This window comes from Camelus dromedarius, chromosome 24 (assembly GCF_036321535.1).
Source record: "Camelus dromedarius isolate mCamDro1 chromosome 24, mCamDro1.pat, whole genome shotgun sequence".
Lineage (NCBI taxonomy): Eukaryota > Metazoa > Chordata > Mammalia > Artiodactyla > Camelidae > Camelus > Camelus dromedarius.
This window is the reverse complement of record NC_087459.1, coordinates 15,357,342-15,381,791: the sequence shown is the minus strand read 5'-3', so window position 1 is coordinate 15,381,791 and position 24,450 is coordinate 15,357,342. Positions and strand designations below refer to the sequence as shown.

Here is a 24,450-nt window from a genome sequence, read left to right as displayed (position 1 = left end):
AAGGAAAAAAATACAGAAGTAAGCAATTTAACATTCTGCATTTTCTAGATTGAAAAAACTCCCACATGTGTTTCTTTTGATGAGAATATATAATCTAAATTAACATAATTTAAATGTGATTCTCATCTCACTGAAAGATACTGTTCTCAAGATATATTTATTAACAGCAAAAAGAGAAGGTAACATGCTGTTTGAAATCTGCACAGCAGGGTCCAACTTCAAATTCTGTATTTCAGAGAAATTTCATGCAGTATTTTACTATAAAAATTTTACACATGTAGCAAAGTTGAAAGAATTATATAGTGAATAACCATACACCCTACTACTATCATTTTACAACATCTGTTTTATCAAATAACTATCCATTCTTCTCTCCATCCATCAATCTATTTAGGAAGTACACCTTAAAGTAGATCACAGATTTCAGTCGTTTCTATTTAATAGTAAATGTAGTACACATATAAGTAAGAAAATGTCAAGTCCTTATAGTTTTGAAGGTTTATAAATAGTTCTCCAAACTTGTTTTTTAAAAATTTTAAGACCAAGGTTCTTATTTGTTGGTTTGTTCTAAGGGAAAATAAGTATGTACTGGCAAAACCTGCACACTGTCCTCCAATATACAGTACCCCTTTCATTCTTGGAGACTACACTTCTCAGCCTCCTTTGTAGCTACAAGTGGCCATGTGACAGCTCTGGCCAATGGGATGTTAATGCAAGCGACGTATGAGCCTTCCAAGTCGTGTCCCTAAAAGGAAGCTGGTGTCCTTCAGTGCCTGCAGGCTGCAACATGGACATGTCGAGGTAAGCCATCTCCACCAGGAGGACAAGGACAACGCCCCAGAGGGACAGCAGAGAAATAAGACAGAAGAAACCTGGGTCCCTGGATGATGTTTTAAAGCAGAGCTATCCTACCCCACCTTCTGTCTTCACACTGTTTGCAAGAGAAATTTTAAACCCTTTGTTCCACTTTGGCCAAAAACCAATGTCCTACTTATCCAAGTACCTTTCTAAATGTTTTTCAGTGCCCTTATTTCCATTTTTGTCCAATTAAAGTCTATCGGTTCCATTTATTATAAAAAGTCCTGATATTTTGATTTTGGTAACAGCTCATGAAGTTGAAAGCATGAAGTCATGAAAATAAAGATTCTAACATTCAAGGGGAAAAAGAAAACAAAAGAAATACAATTCATCTTGTTGATGGTTCAGTTCCAAAAGAATTTTCTCAATTCTTGTAACATTTTCCAGTGAATCAAGCTGCTGTGTTAAAAATTCCTTGGGGACCAAAAGTTCAGCCACAAAATAAGCAGGAACTGCCTCAAGCACAGTCAGATGGAAACATGTAATAATACTAATAATAAAAAGATGAATAAATTAAACTAGAAAGCGAAGGAGATAATCTGGCCTTTGACCCAAAGGCGAAGCCTGTGGCTAGGTCTGAGCCTCAAGTATACTGAACTTACTTGTTCAGTCCTTCGTGTAAGAAATATGAGCAATTTAATTTAAATTTCAAATAATTGGCTAATATTGAGAAAAAATTTAAAGGCTATGTTACTGGATGAGTGAACTCATTATTATTGTATCTGCTGCTCTCAGAAATCTCCAGGAGTCACGGAGTTTGAGTTCACTTGGATGAAACCAGCATTTTCCTCCCAACAAAAATTCCTCTGTGTAACAACAAGGTCCTACTGTCCCGCACAGGGAACTATATTCAATATCTTGTAATAACCTATAACGAAAAAGAATAAGAAAAGGAATATATATATATATATGTATATATAACTGAATCACAATGCTGCACTAACACAGAAACTAACACAACATTGTAAATCAAATATACTTCAATTTTAAAAATAAATAAAGACTCATTGAACAGAAAAAAAAATACGTTTGTAAAAACATCTGTCATCTCATTTTCTCAGGAAGGTTACCCTCAGCTCAGCCTCCCTCCTCTCCTGGACTGGAATGTACTCGTTAGCAAGAATCTTAATAGACCCCATAAAATAATATTATTCACAGTGGTAGCTTAAAGCAGTAATTCCCTAATGCACTATTACGTGGCCTTAAGACCCAATCCAGGATCACTTCAGCCTTGAGCGTGACTTACTTCACAGAGTCATGCATGGTTTTACAAACGTGCAGAAGGGCGTTCAGAATGACAGGGTCCTTGGTGGGCTCCTGCTGATGCCTAGGAGACATTTAGGGATAATTGTGAAAGCCTTGTACGCTGAGAGCAATGAAAGCATGGATTTAGTGCTCACCTACCGTACATATTCGAGAAGCAGCAAATTACCTGGTTGGCATTTAACACGGCCCAGCTCACCAGCAATGGGCAATATTCTGGCTTGCTTTTAATTCTTCTTTAAATAACAGGTTTGCTCTTCCAACCTATAATTTCACCTAACTGCAAAACCATGGTAAAACTGCTACATTTCCTAAGCCAGGCAAAGGGCAAATCTTGTTTTCTTAACCCTTGAAGCTGTCCACAACCTATCTACAACTGTGTTAAGTGCTAGGCAAAAATTATTAATTTGTTTTTTCAAATAATATGAAAGGACAAATTCTTGTAACAAATCCTTATGTAAGGTAGGTAGGTATATTTGTTCCAAGCATACAGAATTAATCTTTTAGAAAGACAATACAAGGAAAGCTTAAAACATATATTCAAGTAACATCTAACTTCATTTCCAAACTTTGGTTATTTGAGTTCCATCTTAACATATTTTTTTTTTACCATATCTACATACTTAATATTTAAAGTGACTTTAACTTTTAACTTAACCTTATCCTGAAGAATAATATATTTGGAGTCACTGATTAAACGAGTTATATATTATCTAAAATATTTTAAAATAAATACACAACTTTTAAAATAAAAATTAAAATCTCTCCTCCATGTATGACCTAAAAGTATTTCATGTACCACCATTATGAGGCAGATTTAACCAATACAAAGAAAGGTGGGGAGTGAGGATACAGGTCAAGCGCTGGAGCACATGCTTAGCATGCACGAGATCTTGGGTTCAACTCCCCAAAACCTCCTCTAAAAATAAATTTAAAAGTAAACCAAATTACATCTCCCTCAAAAAAACCACTATCCAAGAGTTGTAGTTTGGGGGCAAATTTCTAATATCTAGTTTTAAAAAAAAAAGAAACAAAAGGAACTGAATTGAAGACTGATCACAAATCTATACACAGATGGAAAACTTTCTAGCTCTGCTATCTTGACAGGTATGACTTTATCTTTTAAAATGTTACTCCCTAAATAGTACATCAATAGATTGCTCCTTCCCAAAACACTGGAGTGAAATGTGGGTGATGGCCAGGCTCCTGCTAATACTTGTTACTTTGTCTCCTTTAGCACTGATTATAAACTTTCATCAGACTGCTCCTTTTAATGTGGTTTTCCTCCCAACGTTATTTTACGTATAAGTATGGACACATCATTAGGCATCAAAGTGCACACATTGATTTCTTATCAACTGGTTTCCGGGGGGCAGCAGGAATCGAAGCCTCTGATTACTTTCTGTTGCACTTACTTGATAAAAACTTCCATGATGCATTTGCAAACCTCCACCCGCACACTCTCTTTTTGGAACATGTCCAGAAATGGCAGAAATTTTTCCTAAAAAGAAAAAAAAAAGGCACTCTATATGCAGTTTACACACATTATTGGAAGGAATCCGTAGGTCACTTTTTCTTGGAAGGTCAAAACAGAGAAAGCGTTGTTCATCTTTCTGAGGTAGGTCCGATCAGGACTCACGTGAAAACAAGGAGAGCACTTTGAGGTTTTTTTTTAAAAAAATTATTACTATTAAAACAATTTACGTATGCCCGGGGATCAGGGCTTGGACCAGTTAACATTCTGGAAAATCATCTTTAGAGGACCATAAGCTCTTCCTGGTAGCAGAGGACAGGTGAGGTTTTAGTCTTTTTACGACTGTACAGAGGGACAGAGACAGAAGAGTCAGAGTCATTCAGAGAGTGGCTTCTGCATCCTGACTCCATGCTGAGTGACTGTGTGACCTTAAGTGAGTTCCTCCACCCGTTCCAGTTTTCTCACCTGTAAAGTGGGCATCATTACTACTCTCACTTCCCGGTGGTGTTCTGAAAATGATATGAGGCAGTGCACGTAAACTTCTAGCACAGTGCTTGGAGTGTGGCAAAAGTCCAGCAAATTACAGCTTCTATTATGAAGTAAACAAAGACTCACAGTTCTGGGAGTGTAGATAAAAGGAAACAGGAAGAGGGAGGGGTGCCAGGGAAGCTGAAGGAAGGGGCACAGAGTGTTACTACAGGGACAGTCACCTCGATCTGTACCCGCCCAGGGCCCTGCAGCAAAAAAGAAGGGCATAGGGCATTTTAAATTTTTGAGGGAAATAAAATAAATCTCGACTCTGTCAGACAGTGAGACAACTATTAGCTCCATGTGTTTCATAGTTTCAATATTAGATTGTGTGATAAAAAGCAGGTGCCATTTGAAAAATCAATGAGTTAGAGGATGTCCAGTTTGATTCCAAGGTTTGAGAAGTTGTATGATACCTAGCAGGCACACACATCCCATAGTAAGTAATGAATGAAACAGAGACAATATTTTCCTTTCATTCTATGTATATTATTTTCTCAAATGCTGTGTAAGTTGTTACGATATAGATATTGAAGTTGTTTAGACCTGACTATGTTTTTTTTAATAAAAAAAAGGAACCATTAAATATTTCTTTTGGCCTAGGATACCATGAAAAAATTATGGAGACACTAAAGAAACCTCTGAATCAGATACAAATTTCCAAAGATAATTAAGGAACGTTACTTACCACTGAGAAGAGAACTGAGAAATCATGGAAGTGTGCAATCACTTTCTTAATTATTGACTGAAGCTGCAAAGCAAAACGAAAAACACGTCTTTAATAAAATGTGGACATTTTTTAAAAGGCAACCCTTTCTCACAGCTTGCAATCACAATTCCAAAAAGGGAAACTTGGATTGCACAAGGAACAGGGAATGACTGGGTTAGGCTGGGCTTTGTCTCAGTCTGAGCTTGCCCATCCTACCTGCAGTCTCGGGGAAGTAACTTCTCAGCCTCAATCTCCTCTTCTGTGAAATGGAGAGCAAAGCAGTATCTCACTCATGGTTCACCTAAAGCGCTTAAAGCACTGCCTGCCCTTCAAAGCTCTCCCTGTAAGTCAGCTTTGAATATTCAAGGAATGGGCAAACTTTTTCTCCAAACGGCCGGCCACACAGTCATCACAACTACTCAGCTTTGCTACTGTAGCTGGAATGCCACCATAGACAATATGTAAACAAATGGGTGTGGCTGGGTTCCAATAAAACTTTATTCACAACCATAGGTTGTGGGCAACACAGGCCTTTAGTTTACACATCCCTATTCCAGCCCATTGTGATCCTGCGTTTCTTGACTACTTCAGTGGAGAGGCTGTGGACCAAGTCTGCCGGGGAGGTCAAAGGCCACGGCACTACCCGAGGACAATGGCACATTTGTGAGGTCTGTCCCAGGTGCCCAGGTACTGATGTCCACCAGCTCTCACCCTGAGATGCGCAGAGTCCTAGTGACAGGGCCTTGGCGTGGAAGAACCAGAGAGGCGCTGTTTCTAACTAAAACATAAACCCCTATCCTTGGTTGCTGTCAAGAAGGAAAAATTTACTAAGTACTTTGTTTACACTAAAAACACTGCTGTTTAAAGCGTCTGCAAAGGAAATGGCCCATGGTCAAAAATATAGACTATTAACAGGTACAAGCCCCATTTCATACTTAAGCAGCTCACTAGGTCATCAAGCAAAAGGCTACTCAAGGACTTCAAAACGTCATGACAAACAGAGCTCCGAGACAGAGCATTCAAAGACACTGCAGTCCTGTCTGGTTAAAACAGTTCTCAAAATCTTATCCGTAACAACTAACCTCTTTAGAACAGGACATTTTTTCTTCAATATTTAAATACCGATATACTTGAATACATATAATGCATTTCCTGATTTTAAAAGATAGGCTTTTTTTTTCCTCTTCAACATTTCCTTATGAAAATAATGAAACAAAGGAAATTTAAAGAATTTAGAACAAACACCCATTTACTCACCACTTAGATTCTGCAAGGGCCAATGTCTTGCTATATTTGCTCCATCTCCTCACCTATCCATCCATCCAATGGTAGAATTGATAAACACATAACTCCCACACTTTTAAAAAAAATTTTATTGTGAAATAATTTCAAACTTGCAGAAAAGTTGAAAGAATAGAACCCCAAACTCCCATATTCTCTTTTCCCAAACTCACCAATTTTTAATATTTTGCCAAATTTGTTTTATCGTTCTCTCTACACAAGACAGATTTTTCCTGAAAATGTATCATGTCCCTCACCCCTTAATACTTCATTTGTATTTTGTAAGAATAATCATATTCTCTGACATTTCCACTCTGCTGTTACCAGATTCAGGGAAGTTAACACTGATGGAATTATAACACTTTACCATTCGTACTGCAACCCTGTCAACTGTCTCCGTACGTTCCTTACAGCATTATTTTTTCATCTCTTCGGTACAAGATCCAGTTCAGGATCACACATTGCATTTTGTTTTCATGTCTGTGTAGTCTGTGTTAATTTGGAACAGTTCCTTTGGCTTCTTTGTCATTGATGACAATGGTATTTTTGAAGAATACAAGCCAATTGCTTTATAGAATGCTCCACAGTTTGGGCATGACTAATGTTTCCTCATGATTAGATTCGGTCATGCATTCTCAACTGGAAAGCTGCATGAATGATGCTGTCTTTCTCGGGGTACCATATCTGCAGGCACATGATATCCACTTGCTCTGATGCAAAATACAGCTTTTGATTAGCAGGTCAATGATGGTCCAAATTCTCCACCACAGAGTCACTATTCCTCCCCCGTGCAATTCATACTCATTCTAGGGGAAGACTCTCTGAGATATGGAAATATCCTGCTCCACGTCAAACGTCCCTCCCCCCAGATTAAGTGCCCATTGATGATTCTTGCCTGAAGATTGATGATCCTTGTCTTTACTGTGATGGTTGCCAGTGGTAATTTTTCAACTCTACCATTTCTTCCACATTTCTCAAAAGGCACCCCGTCCACTTTCCCCCTTATTCATTTATTTATTTATCTATCCATCATAAGGACAGACTCCTGTCCAGATCCCTGCTTTACTCAATGGATTATAATCTATCATTGTATTTTTTTTTTGATGCTCAAATTGGGAGCCCATGAGAGTGCCTTCCAAGCTGCTCCTGCACTCTTTTCATGTGCGCCCATCAGTTTTTTTGAGTACGTCCTTACTTCCTGGCACAAGAACATGTTCCAGGCTCGCCTTGTACCTTCCCTATCCTAGACCTGGAGTAAGCTAATTCTTCACAGACCCCTGCAGTTTCATTTTCTTGATGTGGTCCTCACTTAAGACAATGGACTCCCAACAAATCTGAGCGGCTGCCCTAAATGCAGGCTGACTCCAGGACATCTTTTACAAGTTGTTTTTAGACATGACAGAATTATAGTATAGTAGAGTTCCCTTCTGTCTTAGACTGCATTCAATTTATTATGTTACTTAAAATTTTCAATTAACTGGGTCACTAGCAGTCGGGGTCTTACTGCAAATTCCCCAACTAAAATTCTACTGCACATCACTCTTCAAATGAGCCCAAGACCTTCACAACCCACAAAGGTGTGACCCATTTTCTCTACACATTTTATTCACTCTGCGATATTTAGCAGGAGGCTGCCATGCGTGACCATGTATTGTTTTCATCCCAGCTAGAAACATGCCAGAGACTCAGTGGCCGCTCAATAAACTGTAATGATGAACCATTTTAATTAGCAAATGGTGAAAAATTCTTAAATTAGTAAAACATAAAAATCTAAAATTTGAAGACTACGTAACTAATTTTCTTATATGAAGTGAGCAAGAAATCAACTGATCATGGGTAATAACTACCAGAACATCATGTTATTAAAGAAAAAAATAAAATCTTAATGAGGTCCAAAGTTACAGTAAGTGATCCTGAGCTGGATTCTATATTGGAGGGGAAAAAAAATCTCCTACTAAGGACACTGAGTCCATTGACAACACTGGAACAAGGACAGGGGAGTAGGTGACAGTAATGTATTAACGTTAAACTCCCTGAAGTTGAATACGAAACTGTGGATATAAAGAAGAATGTCTTTGTTCTTAGGAAACTGAACTCTTTAGAGGCAAAATGGCATGATGTATGCAGTCTATCCTCAAATGATTTTTTTAAAATTTACATACATATGTATGAACATATGTTTGTCTGTGTACACATAATGATAACGATAAAGCAAACATAGAAAATGTTAACAGTTGGTGAATCTGGGTGAAAAGTAATGGGTGTTCTCTGAGCTACTTTTTAAACTTTCCAATCAAGTTTGAATTTATTTCCAAATAAAAAGTGAGCTAAATTGAAAAACAAAGGCAGCTTACTCATTGATGCCAAGCAAGTATACTAGGGCTTTCCATAACTCATCTCACTTAATCCTCACAACCACTCTGAGGGTAGGACTATTGTTATGCCCATTTTGCAGGTGCAAAAACTGAGGCACAACAAGACTAAGTAACTGATTAAAGGGCACATGGCTAGAATATAGCAAGGCTAAAATTCAAACCCAGGATTATCTGACTTTACAGCCTGACCCATGCAACATACCTATTTAATTCAACAGAATAAAATTCCTAACATTGTAGAAATGAGAAATGCAACTTCACCTGAGGGTAGGAGTCTTCAAATGCCCGATCTGGAGTCATGTGCTTGATGACATCAGCTAAAACGGTATTCACCTCTCGCTTCTATGTGGGGAAGACAAATCAAACCTGTATTAGACACTGAATAATAGTTATCGACCATTCTTCTGGTGGAAAGAACTAACATTTTCAGACTATAGCACACACCTTCCAGGAAACATTTTCAACTATTCTGCTGAAAATAAAACACAGGGGAAAATCTCACCCACATCACAGCCCTAAAGATGACTGTCTGCACCATGTCAGGACACCATTCTCGAAGGTTCTGGGGCATTACACTGTCCCAGCTTTCCTTGAGTGCTGGTAAAATCCGACATGCCACTTTCTCCCCTGCGGTCCCAGGCCCCTCCCCAGGCACTACAGAGAGCAGCGAGGAACCGTGGGAGGAACTCTTATAAGCCAGTGACCCAGTGCCCACTTCACTTTTTCCAGCTGTATCAGAGGTCAGCCAGCCACAGCCCAAATCCAGCCTAGTGCCTGTTTTTATACAGCCCAAGAGCTAAGAATGGTTTTTACATTCAAACCAAAAGAAAAGTATTTCATGACAGGAAAATTATATGAGATTCAAATTTCACTGTGCATAAGTAAGGTTTACTAGAACACAGCCATGCCCACTCTTGTACTGTCTGTGGTTGCTTTCATACTACAGTGGCAGTTGGGCACTTGTAACAGAGATCATACGGTCCACAAAGCCATAAAAACAGGAAAAGGTGGCCTTCTATAGAAAAAGGATGCTGACCCTTGGTCTACACAGCTGGAACAGTGAAGTTTCCTGGCAAGGCTGCTGTGAAGCTGTAAAGCCCACAGGCAAAGCGCCCAGCACACAGCTGTCATTACATACTCTCTCATTTAATGCTCATTGAACTCCCCAGCATGGACATCATTATTCCCATTTTACAGATGAGGAAGTGGAGGCTCAGAGAAGTTAAGTGGCTTAGCCAGGGTCACAGAGCTAAAAAAATCTAACAATGGCACTAAAACAAACCAAAGTTTCTTGGAGAAATAGCTGATTCCAAATCTGGGATAAAAAATATGCAAGGAAGGCTGGAGCATCTTACAATAGATATTTTTTAAAAGGGAAGGGAAGAAGGAGGGATGTAGAGGAAGAGAGAGGGAGAGAGAGGGAATTTAATAGAGCAAAAGAACTCTAGTAAGTTTTTCACAATGTATGGACCTTATTTTAATCCTGACTGAACAAATAAACTGTAAAATATGAGACAACTGGGGAAATCTGAACATCTACTGATTTTTTAATGGTATTAAAACATCATAATTTTCTTAGGATAATGTATTGGGATTTTGTTTCAGAAAAAGGAATTCTGTGTCACGTATAAGCGCTGAGATACTACCATGTGAAACACGATGACTGAGCTGTGCTTCAAGATAATCTGGGGTGGGGAGAAGGGGTAAGAACACAAATGAAACCAGATTTATCACAAGTCGATCATTTCTGGGTGATGAGTACAAGGGAGACAATATGTTTGAAATTTCCATAGTAAAATAAAAATTCAATAAAACAAAGAAAATAAATTAGACCAACATTTACACAATGCTTGAAATAAAGCAAAATCTGTTTCAGGAGTTAGAGGCCATGTGGTGTTTACCTTCAACTTCCAAACACTGGGGGCCATGACCGAGAGGGGAGGACAGGGCGCTTCGGGGTGGGGTGGGGGTGGGGAGTTAATTCCTATTTTTTGATCTGGACCATGATTACACAGTGTACTTCGTAAAGATTCATGAAACAGCAAACTTATGATATATATACTTTTCCACATGTATGCTAAATGTCAATTTTTTTTAAGTTGATTAAAATAAACACCCTGGTAATAGGATTTGAAACCATTTCTACCTGCTTCTATAGTCTCTGCTCTTTGACAAGACCAGTACTTCCCAACCTGGGGTTCTAGTCTGAGCCAAGGGAAAGAAGTATCCTTGTTTGTTTAGAAAAAAAATTACCTGCAAGTCACGTATGTTTGGGAAATGCTGCTTACTAGACTCCCATGGAAGGTCACAATGTACTTTAATAATAAGCATCTAAAGTGTACCACAGTGAAAAAAACCCTACTTAACTTTATAATGCAGCATTTCTCAACTTACACATAAATGTGGATCACTTTTGTTATATTACACATATTAATGCTCCATCATCCTATACCACAAAGGATGTGATTTTCATAAATTAAGAACGATTATCAATTTTAGAAAAAGAACAATTATCATTGCAAAATGCCTAAATGCTTATGCTAGGCTTATTCATGATTATGCACATGAAAAAAACATACAGTAATTCTTTCAAAAACAATCCCACAGCACACATACCGTGAAATGCTTGCAGGTATACTCCACCCACACTTCGGCACAATTAATGTAGTCCTAAAAGAAAAAGGAAAGATGTCTTTACAGTGAGAATGCCTTGGTTGGCCTTACGGCAAAAGCTCATCATGGACAAATCCCTTCAAGGGCTTTGACGACTAAGGGTTGGTAAGTGATAGAAATTTCAAGAGTACTTCATGTACTGAAAACTCTGGCCCACTGAGAGACTTTGCTTTGAAAAGTGAGATAAGAAAACATAAGTTTCATTCCAGAATTGCTACTTGGGCCAAGATAGAAATCTGGGAAGCTCTGTCATTCCTGAAGAATGGAAAGAACCAAAGGGCATTGGAGACAATGGGGGGGGGGGAAGTGGGGACAATGACCACGGATCTGGTTGAAGGTTCAAGCTTTGTTTAAAATCTGACTTTTGAATGTTCCGAGACAAAACAGGCCTCCTGCCTTTAAAAAACAAACCATCTGTCCTATAAAGGGGTGGTGTATATATATGCTGTAAAAAGGCTAAGAAAGCACAAAGGTTTCAGGTAAGAAATGATGTATTATATTCTGGTAGGAAGTGGACCCATGGAGAGACAATAGGGTGGCTATGGAAACGGGCAGTGACCACTCAGTAAGGCTGTATGCCCCGAAAACACCCAAATGGGAAAAAAAAATGGCCAAGGGAAAAGAGTCTGCAAGTATATGAAAAGAAAGAAGAAATGCAGAGGAGAGAAAAAGGTTACCTCATTCACACAAGAAAAGCCAGGAATGTGCTACGGTCTAACTGGAACGCTAGGATGGACTTAACGAGGTGAGGGTGAAGTTAAGGACTGGAGAAAACCGTTAACAGGGGCTTTTGATCCAAGGTTGTTTTGAAGCCTTGAGGTATTACGCATCAGGGGCCCAGAGGTTTTTGACTTAAATATCCCAAATAAGTTGTTTTAGTTAGCCAATCAGAGTGAAGTTAAGTAGTGAATTTCAACAGCTGGAGTTTAGTGAGGATTTTGCCGAATTTAACACAGGTACATGATTTTGTAATTTAGTTTCTACTTTTTCTAAATTATACCACTATTTTTAATGCACTGTCATAAATGTGATTAGCACGGGGTTTATAACTGGACTTACTTTAATATTTCCTTCTCAATAAATGATTGAATCAAATGTTACAAACCTATATTCACTTATTTGCTGTGTTATGGCTCTGAATGTTTGTATCCCGCCAAAATGCATGTTGAAACCTTAGCCCTCAGCATGGTGATATGAAGAGGTGGGGGCCTTTAGGAGGTGATTAGGTCATGAGGGTGGAGCCCACATGAACGGAATTAGTGCCCCTACAAAAGGGACCCCAGAGAGCTTGCTCTCCTTCTTTCTGCCATGTGAGGAGGAGAAGCTGGCAGTCTGCAACCCAGAAGAGGGTCCTCACCAGAATCCAACCATGCTGGCTCCCTGATCTTGTACTTCCAGCCTCCAGAACTGTGAAAAATAACTTCTGTTGTATATAAGCCACCTGGTGCATCGTATTCTGTTACAATAACCTGAATGGATCAGGACATGCTGCTGGCTGGAGGGGAACGGTGCAGGATGTGGTGAAGTTTGGCCACAAAGACAGCCAACACCATTTCCCAAGTGGCAGCCACATAACTTGCTGGCATGTTGCCTAAAAGGACAGTGGAGCGTGAAACCCAAACATACAACACGATGACCATCACTCCATGCATTACAGTAACTAACATCAGTTGGTCCGTCTTCCCAAGACTTCCTGCGCCGGAAGTACAGGGAGAAAGAGGCTTCAGCTGTCCATTCAAGGGACAGAAATTCCAGTTCCCTTTTGCTAATTACTGGCTTGACTGCTAACCTTCGGTTTAGGACTATCCTACTAAACTGTTTTTTTCAAATCCAAATACAAGCTGACCCTTGCACAATGTGGGGGTTAAGGGAACTGACTCTCTGTGCAGCTGAAAATCTGTGTATAACTTATAGTCAGCCCCCTGTATCCAAGATTCCTCCAAATTTGTGGTTTCACTTCTGTGGATTCAAACAACCGAGGCTTGTGTAGTATTATAATATTTACTATTGAAAAAAATCCATGAATAAGTGTATTTGCACAGTTTAAACCCGTGTTGTTCAAGGGTCAAGGGTACTATGGGCTGCTGCACTTTGGATGCTCTTTCCAATGTTACAAGTCTTCTAAAGCTTCAAGTATTTATAATTTTACACTTTTAGTGCATCTTAAGGCCTCAAGAATAAGACATAATAAGCATACAAAAATCAAAGAACTACATCTTCATAGCTACGAGTTCTCCATTATTTGTTGACAGATACAATTAAAATAAGTAGATTTCTTTAAAAAAAAAAAAAAGAAAAAGGGATGATTATGATTAGTTGAAAGAGAAATGTTTTAAAAGAATGAGCATATTGCATAACTTGGAAAAAAGGCAGTTAATCAAAGGTCTAAGTGGTCACCCACCTGTGGATTCTTCAACTTAGTGATAACTTTCCAAGCTTCGTTGAGAATCTGAAGTCGATCACCCTCAGGAGGATCAGCCAAGGCCAAGTTTAACCCCAGCGAATGGAAAAGGAGATGCTGAGAAATACAGCAAACCATTACGATCCTGGAGATGTTAAATCAGTCACTTGAGGCACAAAGGAAAAGGCTGCAACAGTCGGCCCATCTCACAGGTAATCCTCCAACGACCTCTCTCTGAAGTTCTATCACAGACACATGCAAGTTAGACCGAGGAGCTCAAAACAAAGAGCTGGCTCTGTGTACTGGTCCAGTCTGTGAGCCATAATATCTGCTGAACAAAGCTTTTCATAAATAACGAGTGAAGATACAGTTCTAAAGATGCAAGACCAAAGTTTTCCTAAGTACTTCACAGTGAGCTAATTGGATAAGTTTAGGACTCATGGAGGCCAGACTCGCAGCAATCACACATGTCTCATGGTCCCAATCGCTAACTCATCTTCCCCCATGCTCTTCAGAAACACGCCTTCGCTTGTTTTCCCGTTGGCCCGAGCTGCCCCGACACCGGACTCTGTCTCCCTTGAGAGCTATCGGGTGAACACTGCCTATTTGTTCTCTGCTGAGCATTTAGTCGAGAGCCTACCTTGGGGAAACCGGACTCATCGCACTCTTTAATCATGCCAATGAAATCCATGGACCTTGTGGCGATGAACTCGGCCCGGAAAGCTGACATCACGGAATTCAGCAGCAAGGCACTGCAAGACACACATGCCCCCATGTCAGCAGAGCTTCCCCTTAATGAAAGTCGCTTTAATTTTAGGATGTATGTTGTGGGGAAAGATGGCTGACAGCCCTTTAGTGGTAAGGTTAGGGGGGAAAAAGACTGGAATAAAAAGGCAGCCTCTAGAGATTAATATGGTGTTTTGTGCATATTTGGAACTTGATAAATATTCAGCTGTTTGGAAAAATGGGTGGATGGATGGGTGGACGGCTGGATCAATGGATGAACAGGTAAATAAGAAAGTAATCAAATCCACTTAAACAGAAGAAAACTGAGCCTTCAATAGGCTGGACCACTAATAAAACTAAACATTAAGTAACAATATTAATCCAAGCTGCAAATACATATCTGCATCTCTTATGAAAAGCACTGTTCAAACCTAGGGACACAGTGGTGAACAAAACCCACTCCAGGCTGCTCACACATCTGCCACTGAAAGGAGAGAAGAGAAACTTCATGTGCCTAGAAGATAGGAATTTGAGTTTATCCTGACCTTACCACTTATCACAGCCCAATACAGAAAGAATTATTATTACTATACCCATTTGACAGATGAGGAGACTGAGGCACAGAGCAGTCATAGTGACCCAAGGTCAGAAAGCTAAGAAAGAGTGGAGCCCAGATCTGAAGCCAGGTAACTGGACTCCAGCACTCCTGACCTCCATGCTACCCTGCCTCCCTGTTGGCCCTCTTGCCCATGAAGGCATGCCACGCTCAAAAAACCCAACCAACTCCATTTTCAAACTCCGGCTTTCTGAATTTCAAAATACTTACTTGTTTCCTAGTTTCTTACATCTCTCCATCATCTCGGTTAGCAGAGCCTAATTAAAAAATAAGAAGAAAAATTGTCAAATTGGAGGAATGAAAGCATATTTCTCACCAATAGATTTCCAAAGTAATACTCTAAAAAAATGCAGCTACATGCCCATTTCTAGAACTCTCAATGCCCGGCAGGTATGGAAAGGATGGAGGAGAAAAAAGAGTCAGTCTTGGGGCACTGAGTGCAATGGGTAAGAGCTGGGGCCCTGGCCTCAGGCACACTTGGGTTCATATCCAGTCTCACCAGCTACATTCCCTCATCCTTAGGCAGATGATACAGGTGGGAGATGATACAGACTTCTTCAGGATGATGAGAGTGGTACCTCCTGTGCTCTAGGGCACCAGTGAGAATGAAAATTGCTTTACTCTCCACCTCACCTGGACCCCCATGTTCCTCCTCACTCACAAGGTGCCTGTGGAATTCTCAGCAAAACAAATAAACACCGGGCAATACTTGGTGCCGGCCAGTCCCAGTGAGAAGCCCTTGGCATTCATGATGTCACTTCTCACAAGCACCACAAGGCAGGCTCTCTACCCTCCCATTTCACAGATGAGAAACCAAGCCACGGAAGAGCGATGTGCTCAGGCCAAGGTGACGTGGCTAGTTCTGGTGGGCTGGACGTGGCCCGGGCAGTCTGGCTTCGAAGGCCGTGCTCCTCACTACATTTCCTCCCTGTGCATTTTGAAGCATATTTTTTCCCCCAAAGGAAGTAAATGTTCTACTCACTGGAATGCTATTAATGGCTTCAGAGCTATCTTAAGACGATTACGTATCTTTAAAAGAGCTCCTGTTTTTCAAAAAAATCAATGGAAGAAGCAACGTATAGGGCAGTGGTTTGAGGAAGGTATTGAATGGCACAGACAAGGTCAGTCCCAAGACAAAAGAGCTAATACAGCGGCCTGGATGCTGAGCACACGCCAGGCACCACGCACTGGGCCCTGGGCTAAGCGCTGTACACACCTTTTCCCATTTACTCTTCACAATGGCCTTCGAGGCCCATGTAAATTATCCCCACTTTACAAACGAGGAGGCCAAAACTTAGCTAGGTTAAGCCACTTCCTACTCAGTGGTAGAAATGAGATTCGGATCTAAGTCTGACCTGGAAGTCAAAAAATAAAGCGAGTCTTCTTTACTGCAATTCCACCCTTTCCAGCTGTGTCCTGGGTGTTGCCTGAATAATTCAGGTGATAGATAGCTGACTGTGGACATAACTGGCAGTACCCCCACCCCTAGAACCCTGATTTTATTCAGGTTTCTGTCTCTGCCCAACAAAAATCAGGTTGGGTCCTGTTACGGAGTGAATTATGTCCCCCTCAAAATGCATGTTGAAGTCCTAACCCCCCAAGTGGCTGTGTTTGGAGACAGGGTTTTCACAGAGGTAATGAATGTTAAATGAAATCCTAAGAGTGAGGCCCCACTCCAATAGGAAGGGTGTCCTTATAAGAAGAGGAAGAGACACCAGGAACACACATGCACAGGTGAGGGGACAGGGGAGGACACAGTGAGAAGACAGTGGTCTGCAAGGCAAGGAGAAAGGCTTCAGCAGAAACCAACCCTGCTGGCACCCCGATCTTGGACTTCCCAGCCTCCAAAACAGTGAGAAGATAAATTTCTGTTGTTGAAGCCCCCTGGTCTAATATGCAAGCCTGCTGTGGCCTAAATGGCCACCCACCCCGCAAATCGATGGTATTAGGAGCTGGAGCCTTTGGGTGGTGATTAGGTTTTAAGGGTGGAGCCCTCATGACAAGAATTAGTACCCTTACAAAAGTGGCCCAAGAAAGCTCCCTTGTCCCTTCTGCCATGTGAGGACACAGCAAGACAGGAAGGACCAGGAAGGGCCCTCACCAGACACTGTATCTGCCAGCGTCTTGATCTTGAACTTCCCAGCCTCCAGAACCATGAGAAATAAACTTCTGTTCTCTGTAAGTCACCCAGTTTGTGGTGTTTTGTTACAGCTGCCTGAACATACTAAGCAAACTAAAATAGGTCCAAACCAGTCACACTGGTCTCACTCCTCTTGCCAGCGGTGGGTTTGGACAGGGGCACGTGACCCATTTCTTGCTATTGAGATGGGGGTTTAGAGGAAAAGTTTCCTTGCTCTTAAACAGGAACCAAAGGAACTGAAGACTCCCCATCGTTCTGCCTCTGGATGCGGCCATGTCTGAACGTGATGCCTGGAATGACTGCAGTCACTTTGCTGCTACCTGGGGATGGCAGAGCAGAAAGAAGAACAGAACCTGCATGGCCCAGAGCCTTCACTCAGTATTCAAGAGAACACACTGAATTATTTTTGTAGGGCCAGTTAGGCGTTTGTTCTTCGTGGCCAGAGCATCCCAGCTGAGGATAAAATTGACGTTGTCACAAATGGCTTCCCTAACCCACTCACGGGGTATTTCATATTTGAAAAGTCATTCTTGAAGACCAATATCAAAGTGGTTTCTGGGAAGGCTGGGAAAGAGATATTTTTATAATTTTCACATTGATACTTCTTAACACACGCAATAATCACTCACTCAACACCACCTACAAAGCAACTTTCATGTACTGGCCACTCTCCCAGGCACTGGGAACAGGGCACTGACAAGAGACTGAAATCCACACCCTTGGGTGGCTTATTCTCACACGCACGCACACGTGCACGTGCGTGTGTACATAAGCACATGCGTGTACACGTGCCCACACGCACAAATGAATGAGACGTCTTGGCTCACCACTTCTGAAAAGACAAACTACGGCAAATGCTAACACGTGGACAAAATGCTAACATTCTGGCCATTAAGACAAGACAAATGTTTTAAAAATTCTCTTTCTCACAGGAGATGAATGCATTAATGCATCCAAGAATATAACTTTAAAAACAAAGGGCTCCATATAGTCATACAGGACCAGAGGGAGACCCTCAAGTGTCCAGGGAGCCTAAGCGCCAAATGTTATGGATCCCAGGAAGGTCTGTTAGAGGTTACTAATTTTTTTTTCCTTCTGAGAAGTGACACGATTGATTATCTTTGGCAAGGACAAGACGAACAACAGTTCAAATCAGAGTGAGACTGAGACAAGCCTACTGGCTGAGATAAACCACTGAAAAACTTGCAGCTCAGAATATGTTTACAGACACACATCAGAACTTGGACGATTCATTAGGCCCCTGTATTTCATTTGTTTATTATATTTTACAAAAATTATAGAAATAAGAAATGCTTATGGACAAAAGCTCAAACAATACTGTCATGCATCGAGTAAAATATGAATGCCCTCCCTTCCAACTCCTACTTCCTAGGGATTACTAATGTCAACATTCTGGTGTTTATCTTTCTAGACCTTAGTCTATGCCTTGTGAATGTATAGCTTTTGTTGTAGAAGACTTTTGTTTTAGAAAAATGGATCGTCTTACACATCTTGAGCTGCAACTTGTCTTTTTTACTCAAGAATCTAGCATGGGCCTCCCTCTTCCTGTGTTAGTCCACACAAATCTCCCTCATTCTTTTTAACGGCTGAGGAATCCACGCCATGGATATAATATTATTGTTCCAACTGGTCCCAACGGATGACGTTTTTAAAATATTTTATTTCAAGCCAATTACAGATGCATAAGAAATTGCAAAAAGAGTAGAGGTGTTGTGTCCCCATCACCCAGCTTCCCCCAGTGGTGACATCTTCATAAACACAGCGCATTGTCAAAGTCGGGAAACTGACACTGGTATGATATAAACAACTAGACTATTTCACCAGGATTTTCATGCACCTTTATTTTTTTAGGGGAGAGAGTATATCTTTGTGACACTTCATTAACATATTTGAATTTGCAAAGGAACCATCATATTTAACTACTGGATTTTTAAGGTTTTCTCCAGTTAGGGTTATTTACCCACTTCAAAAGCATGGGAAAAGAAAAGAGGCTGGGTCAACACCACGTTTCTGATTTCTAAACTAAGATTAACTCATACGCAGCCCAGAGTGCCCACAGATGTGCACTTCTGCTTTTACTAAACAGCCTTCCAACCAGTGTTGAGAGTTACTGCTCCATAAAAACGGTGAACCAAATAATATGCTTATCACATTCTCTTTCTAATTCTTCTAGATGAAGCAAACATGTAAATGGTGGGCAAATCATAATCTTAAGTGCTCTCTTTTTCACAGGAGATGAATGCATTAAAAATGCATCGAAGAATATAACAACAACAACAAAAGGCTCCATTGTCACATAGGACCATAGGAATATCCTTAAGTGTCCAAATGTTATGGATCCCAGGAAGGTCTGTTAGAGGTTATTAATTTTTTTTCTGAGAAGTGGGAGCCTTTCCCCCGGTCCAGAGCTAACGTGGCTCAAGTCTCAAAGAAATAAAACATTTCATTGTGAATAAAAAGAAATGCTATACCCCAGGCATTAAAAAAGAGAAATTTTTAATTTTACTTATCATTTCTTTCACTGGGGATTTTTTCCTAATTCAAAAGAATGAAAATAAACCACTTTTGAGAGGGATTTATCAATGGCCAAGGCTCGTCTTAGATTTGCATTCTTAGCCTATCATATTTTAGAATGTTTAAAGAGCAATTGATAGTATGATCATTGGAGTAATAGTCCCATGGGTCAATTTGTTAGGGACTTTAAGTCCCACCTCAAGTGTTGCAGTTAACGGGTGATATCTAGAAAGAGTCCAGAGAAGTTGAGCGGACAAATCTGCTGGTTTCAGCGTCACTGCCAAAATGGCTACATGATTTCTTTCTAACTGTGACACTAACAAGTTTGTAAGCTTCATCTTAGGTGAGGTACCTCACCTATAAGATGGGGATAAGAGCAACACGTAGGCTGGGGGAGGCTTTGAGAGTGAATTAAGGTAGCCCAGGTAAAGTAACTAACACGGGCAGACCTCAGAGACACTGCGGGTTTGGTTCCAGACCACTGCAATAAAGTGAGTATCTCAATAAAGCAAATCGCGTGTATTTTTTTGGTTCTCAGCACATATAAAAGTTATGTTTGCACTATACTGTAGTCCACTGAAGTGCAATGGCATTATGTCTAAAAAAGCATACATATTTTAATTTAAAAATATTTTATTGCTAAAAAATGCTAATCAGCTGAGCCTTCAGTGAGTCCTAATTTTTTTCGCAATAGTAACATCAAAGATCACTGATCACAGATCACCATAACATATAATAATGAAAAAGTATGAAATACTGTGAGAAGTACCAAAAATGTGACACAAAGATAGGAAGTGAGCAAATACTGTTGGAAAAATGGCACCAACAGACTTGCTGAATGCAGGGTTGCCACGAACCTTCAATGTGTTAAAAAATGCACAACCTGTGAAGCACAATAAAGCAAAGTGCAATAAAACGAGGGGTGCCTGTGCAGCACACGGCCGAGGGAGCCTCAGAAAGAGGTGGCTGGGTTAGGAGCTCAAAAGCTTTTCAGCAGCATCCCTGATCCACCTCCCTGCTCCACTCTTCACGATCAACCCACACCCTGCCTTCTAAACGCTTCCTGAAAGGACCGAAGGTCACAAAACATTCCTAACAACGGTATTTGTTATAACGTTAAGTGAGGGAAAAGCATCATAAAATCATACAGGAAAAATTTCCCATCTACCAAACACCACGACAGAGCAAGAGTGAAAGTGGAGAGAGGAATGTTAAAAAGGAAATGCACCAAAATGTTAACACTGACCAGATGTTCATGACAGGGGTTTAAGTGGCTATTTGTCTCCTTTTAACCTTCTTATCCTTTCCAAATTCTCTCCAATGAATGTGTATTTTTATTAATAAATGTTTTCCGACTATGAAAATTCTCTATCCATTTTGCCTCTTGTGTTTTCCACGGCTACCAACCGGGTCTCCTCTAATCCATCTGGTATGCTTCTGCCAGTCTGATCTTCAAACACTGCTTTTTTCTTCTTTTTCTTTTTTTTTTAATTGAAGTATAGTCAGTTACAATGTGTCAATTTCTTGTGTCAATTTCTGCTGTACAGAACTGCTTTTTTCAAATCATTCGCCTGATCAAAAATCTTTAAGAGTTGCCCGGTCTCCACAACGTGATGTTCCACAACCTGTGCTGCCTGGCCCCCTCCCAGTCAGCCTAGTTTCTCACTCTTCTCCAGTGATGCTCTCTCCTTATCATGCCCCTTACCTGTCTGCTTGCACAGGTCCCTTCCCTCGGCCCCTCCTTTACTGCCCCCACACCATCCCCAACTCATCCCCTGGCCTTCAAGTCAGTCCAGGCCTCTATCTGCCATTCAGACCGAAGATAATGATGGTAACCACCCCCATTTGCCTAGTGCCTACCACGCACGAGCTCTTGGCCATGCACTGACGCACATCATCACATAAAAGTCATCTCATAAAAGCCCTTTGAGGAGGGAAGGTTCTGTTATTAGCCCCATTTTACAGTTCGTCATACTGGGGCACAAAGAGGTCAAGCAGCCCAGGGCAACACAGCCAGTTTGAACCCAGGTCTGCCCGACTACCTGCCCCACCTCTACCACTTTTCCTCTTCCCTCCTTTGACAGTGACAAGCTACATCGTACAGCTTAGCAAGAGAACATGCAATTCCAAACCAGCAAGACAAAAAGCTGCAGGAAACAATCAGAAGTTTATCGAAGGATTTGTTTTTACTGCCCAAAAGCAGGTTTCATGAAACAGGTGCTTTTTTCCTCTGCAGAATGTGCTTAAAATTGAGGGAATAAATGGTGTTTACTTACTATAATTTTAATTGTATGAAGAGGGGAAAATGTTGTCTTCAAACAACAAAAAAAATCTTTTTGAATAATCACTCCATAATTTTGCGGGGGAGAGGATTTGGGGTTTCAATCTCGACTTGAAATTTCATATGTCAAGTATTTGCAGCTGAAAGCATTTCTCCTTTCTTCCATCTAGACAGTTCTCTCTTTCTGTCTCACCTACCTGTCCCATGTATTGCCAACTGCTGCAGCCAAACTCAACAACCCACTACTCTGCAGGTGTGGCCTCTCAGACACACACGGCTCCGACTCCCCAGTGGACACAACCCAGCCACTGTCAGAGAGCTTTTACGCATCATATTGTCACATGCACTTTCAACACCACCCTCCACACTGACATCGATTCTCCTACATTTACATTTTGAAAATAATTTTTATGAGACACTGCAAGTTCCTTATTTAAGTGCCCCAAGAATCAGTTTATTATTATTCAGGTGACCTAATTTTTTTTAATCACTTCTTCTAGCGCAATAATGATTTCCTAGAGTTTTACTCCCCAGGAAAGCTCTCTTCCCAGCTCCTGCCATCCTTTGAGATTACTGGTGCTCAAAATAAAAGGCAGAAGGCCTTATGACATGTACCTTTTGTTTTTAGTCCAATTTTGTTTTTCATTAAAACAAGGGGGAAAAAAAATAAGTGTTCTCATTTTCAAATGCGTCAGGTCCTGCTCCTGTGTTTCAGTTATTCAGCGGAATCGTTCAAGTTCGTGGTACCTCCTCCCAGGAACGTGGGCCAGGGTGTGGTGGACAAGACTATCCTGAAGATCACAGAGAATGGCCAGCAGATTTTCAAAGAAAGAATCTTCTGTTTATACTGGCTTGATTTAAAATCAATTTACTCAATGGTAAAAAAATTCACCTGAAATACAAGACATCCCTATTCTCCTCATATTTCAGGAGATGGAAAAAAATCAAAATATAAGCAATGCATTATACTTGTTGAAAAGTTACAAAACACAGATGGGCCAAGAAAAATAAGAGGATCCAAAATCTCATCCTTCAGTGGTACTTTGTCATATCTCCTTCCCAATTCTCTCGTGCAGACAGAAGAATCGCATTTGCAATCCTAACGATGCAACATTCAAGCACTGCAGGGGTGATGGGGAGCACCCGATTAAGCAGTGTAAATGGACTGTCTCGTCTGATCCACGCAATGGACTGGAAAACAGGAATTATTACTGGTCCCATTTCACAGGTGAAGAAAAAAGTGCAGAGTGGTTAGAGACAAGCCACTTGACCTCTGCTTTATCCCGACAGCAGTAACCAACAGAGCTGAGATTCAGAGCCAGGCAGCTCAACTCCAGGCCACACTACCACTTAGGACATACACAATAGTGCGTGTAACCTCCGTTGTTCACTTGGCCAAGTACTGGCCAAGTCTCCATCATTTTCAATGGCCCCATGACATTCCATTGACTACATATACCATAGTTCAACCAATCCCCTTCTGATGGCTGTCCCCAGTGTTGCACTAGCATGAACACACCTACATACATTTAATCAAAGTCATATTTTCTTTCTTTTTCTTTAGAGCTGTCAGTATGTGTTTGCAGATTCGGCAAAGGCAGCTGTGTTTGAATTTTGCTTCGGTCTAGGTGTCCTTATTTTGTAACAAGGCCTCTTCTTCCCTCACACATAGAATAAATTCTCAACCATCAATGAGAAGACAGTAGAAGCTTCATCTATCACACTTATGACAACATGAACTGGTGTCCTACACAAACTGCTTCTCTGAGGGAAGAGAAAGAGTATTTCTGCTGTGATTCTGACTTTAATTCCTGACAATGCTTCAGTTAGACAAAAAAGAAAAAATTTTTTATAAAAGCAATTACATGTGAGTTTCACTTTCCTTCTGTAAAATGGAAAAAAAATATTACCTGCTGATTTTATTAACTTATTATAAACACAAAAGGAAGGTTAAAACATGAAGCTTAGTGAAGAGGCAACGAAGCCCGCTGACCCTGGAGTCAGGTTTGGTGAGTCTACGTCCAGGTGCCACCACTTACTAGCTGTGTGACCTGATGCGGGTATTTGGCCTCCCTGAACCCCCGCATCTCTCTCCCAGTGCCAAACAAGGCACTGGAGGAAAAGTGCCGAGCACAGAACCAGCCACAATGGTGAGCCGCTACAAAGGGCCCTGACTATGGTACAGGGCACCCAGGTGTAGGGGTCGTTACGACACGGGAGAGAGAGGGGCCCCGGCATCCGTCCTCGGTGTGGACTCCACACTGATGCCACCTGGCAGTTACCTCGGGGGCGTGGTAGGAAATGCACTGGAAGATCCAGTCCATGGCAGGCGAGTACAAGGGGAGGTAGGATGGAAGTTCCACTCCCTGGACCACCAGCTGGTTCTGAACCGTATCCCCATGAATCTACAGGAGACCAAACAAACACTTAGAACAGGAGGGAAGTCACATAATAAACGAAGTGCATGTAACTCACAGACTGTGCATATCCGCAAGCATTTGGATGGCCCCGAGAGAAACAGCCCGGTTTCTTGGGTTTTTTTAAAGTAGAAAAGACACACAGAAAGTTTCCCACGTCTCCGAGCTGAGGT

General features: G+C 41.0%; 1 protein-coding gene across 2 annotated transcripts in view; it reads right to left on the bottom strand.

Moving 5' to 3' along the window:
• The window catches only part of VPS35L (VPS35 endosomal protein sorting factor like), a 109,093-nt gene that overhangs the window by 40,204 nt on the left and 44,439 nt on the right, over positions 1-24,450 (bottom strand). The window contains exons 14-23 of one of the 2 annotated variants that reach the window (XM_031433114.2): positions 24,143-24,265; positions 15,115-15,161; positions 14,203-14,314; positions 13,563-13,679; positions 11,105-11,158; positions 8,750-8,830; positions 4,812-4,874; positions 3,537-3,622; positions 2,105-2,185; positions 1,553-1,726 (exon numbers count right to left, since the gene is read on the bottom strand). In XM_031433114.2, the coding sequence (XP_031288974.2) occupies positions 1,553-1,726; positions 2,105-2,185; positions 3,537-3,622; positions 4,812-4,874; positions 8,750-8,830; positions 11,105-11,158; positions 13,563-13,679; positions 14,203-14,314; positions 15,115-15,161; positions 24,143-24,265 (938 nt within the window). The remainder of the gene's footprint in view (positions 1-1,552; positions 1,727-2,104; positions 2,186-3,536; positions 3,623-4,811; positions 4,875-8,749; positions 8,831-11,104; positions 11,159-13,562; positions 13,680-14,202; positions 14,315-15,114; positions 15,162-24,142; positions 24,266-24,450) is intronic. The other variant, XM_031433115.2, reaches the window with a different exon arrangement.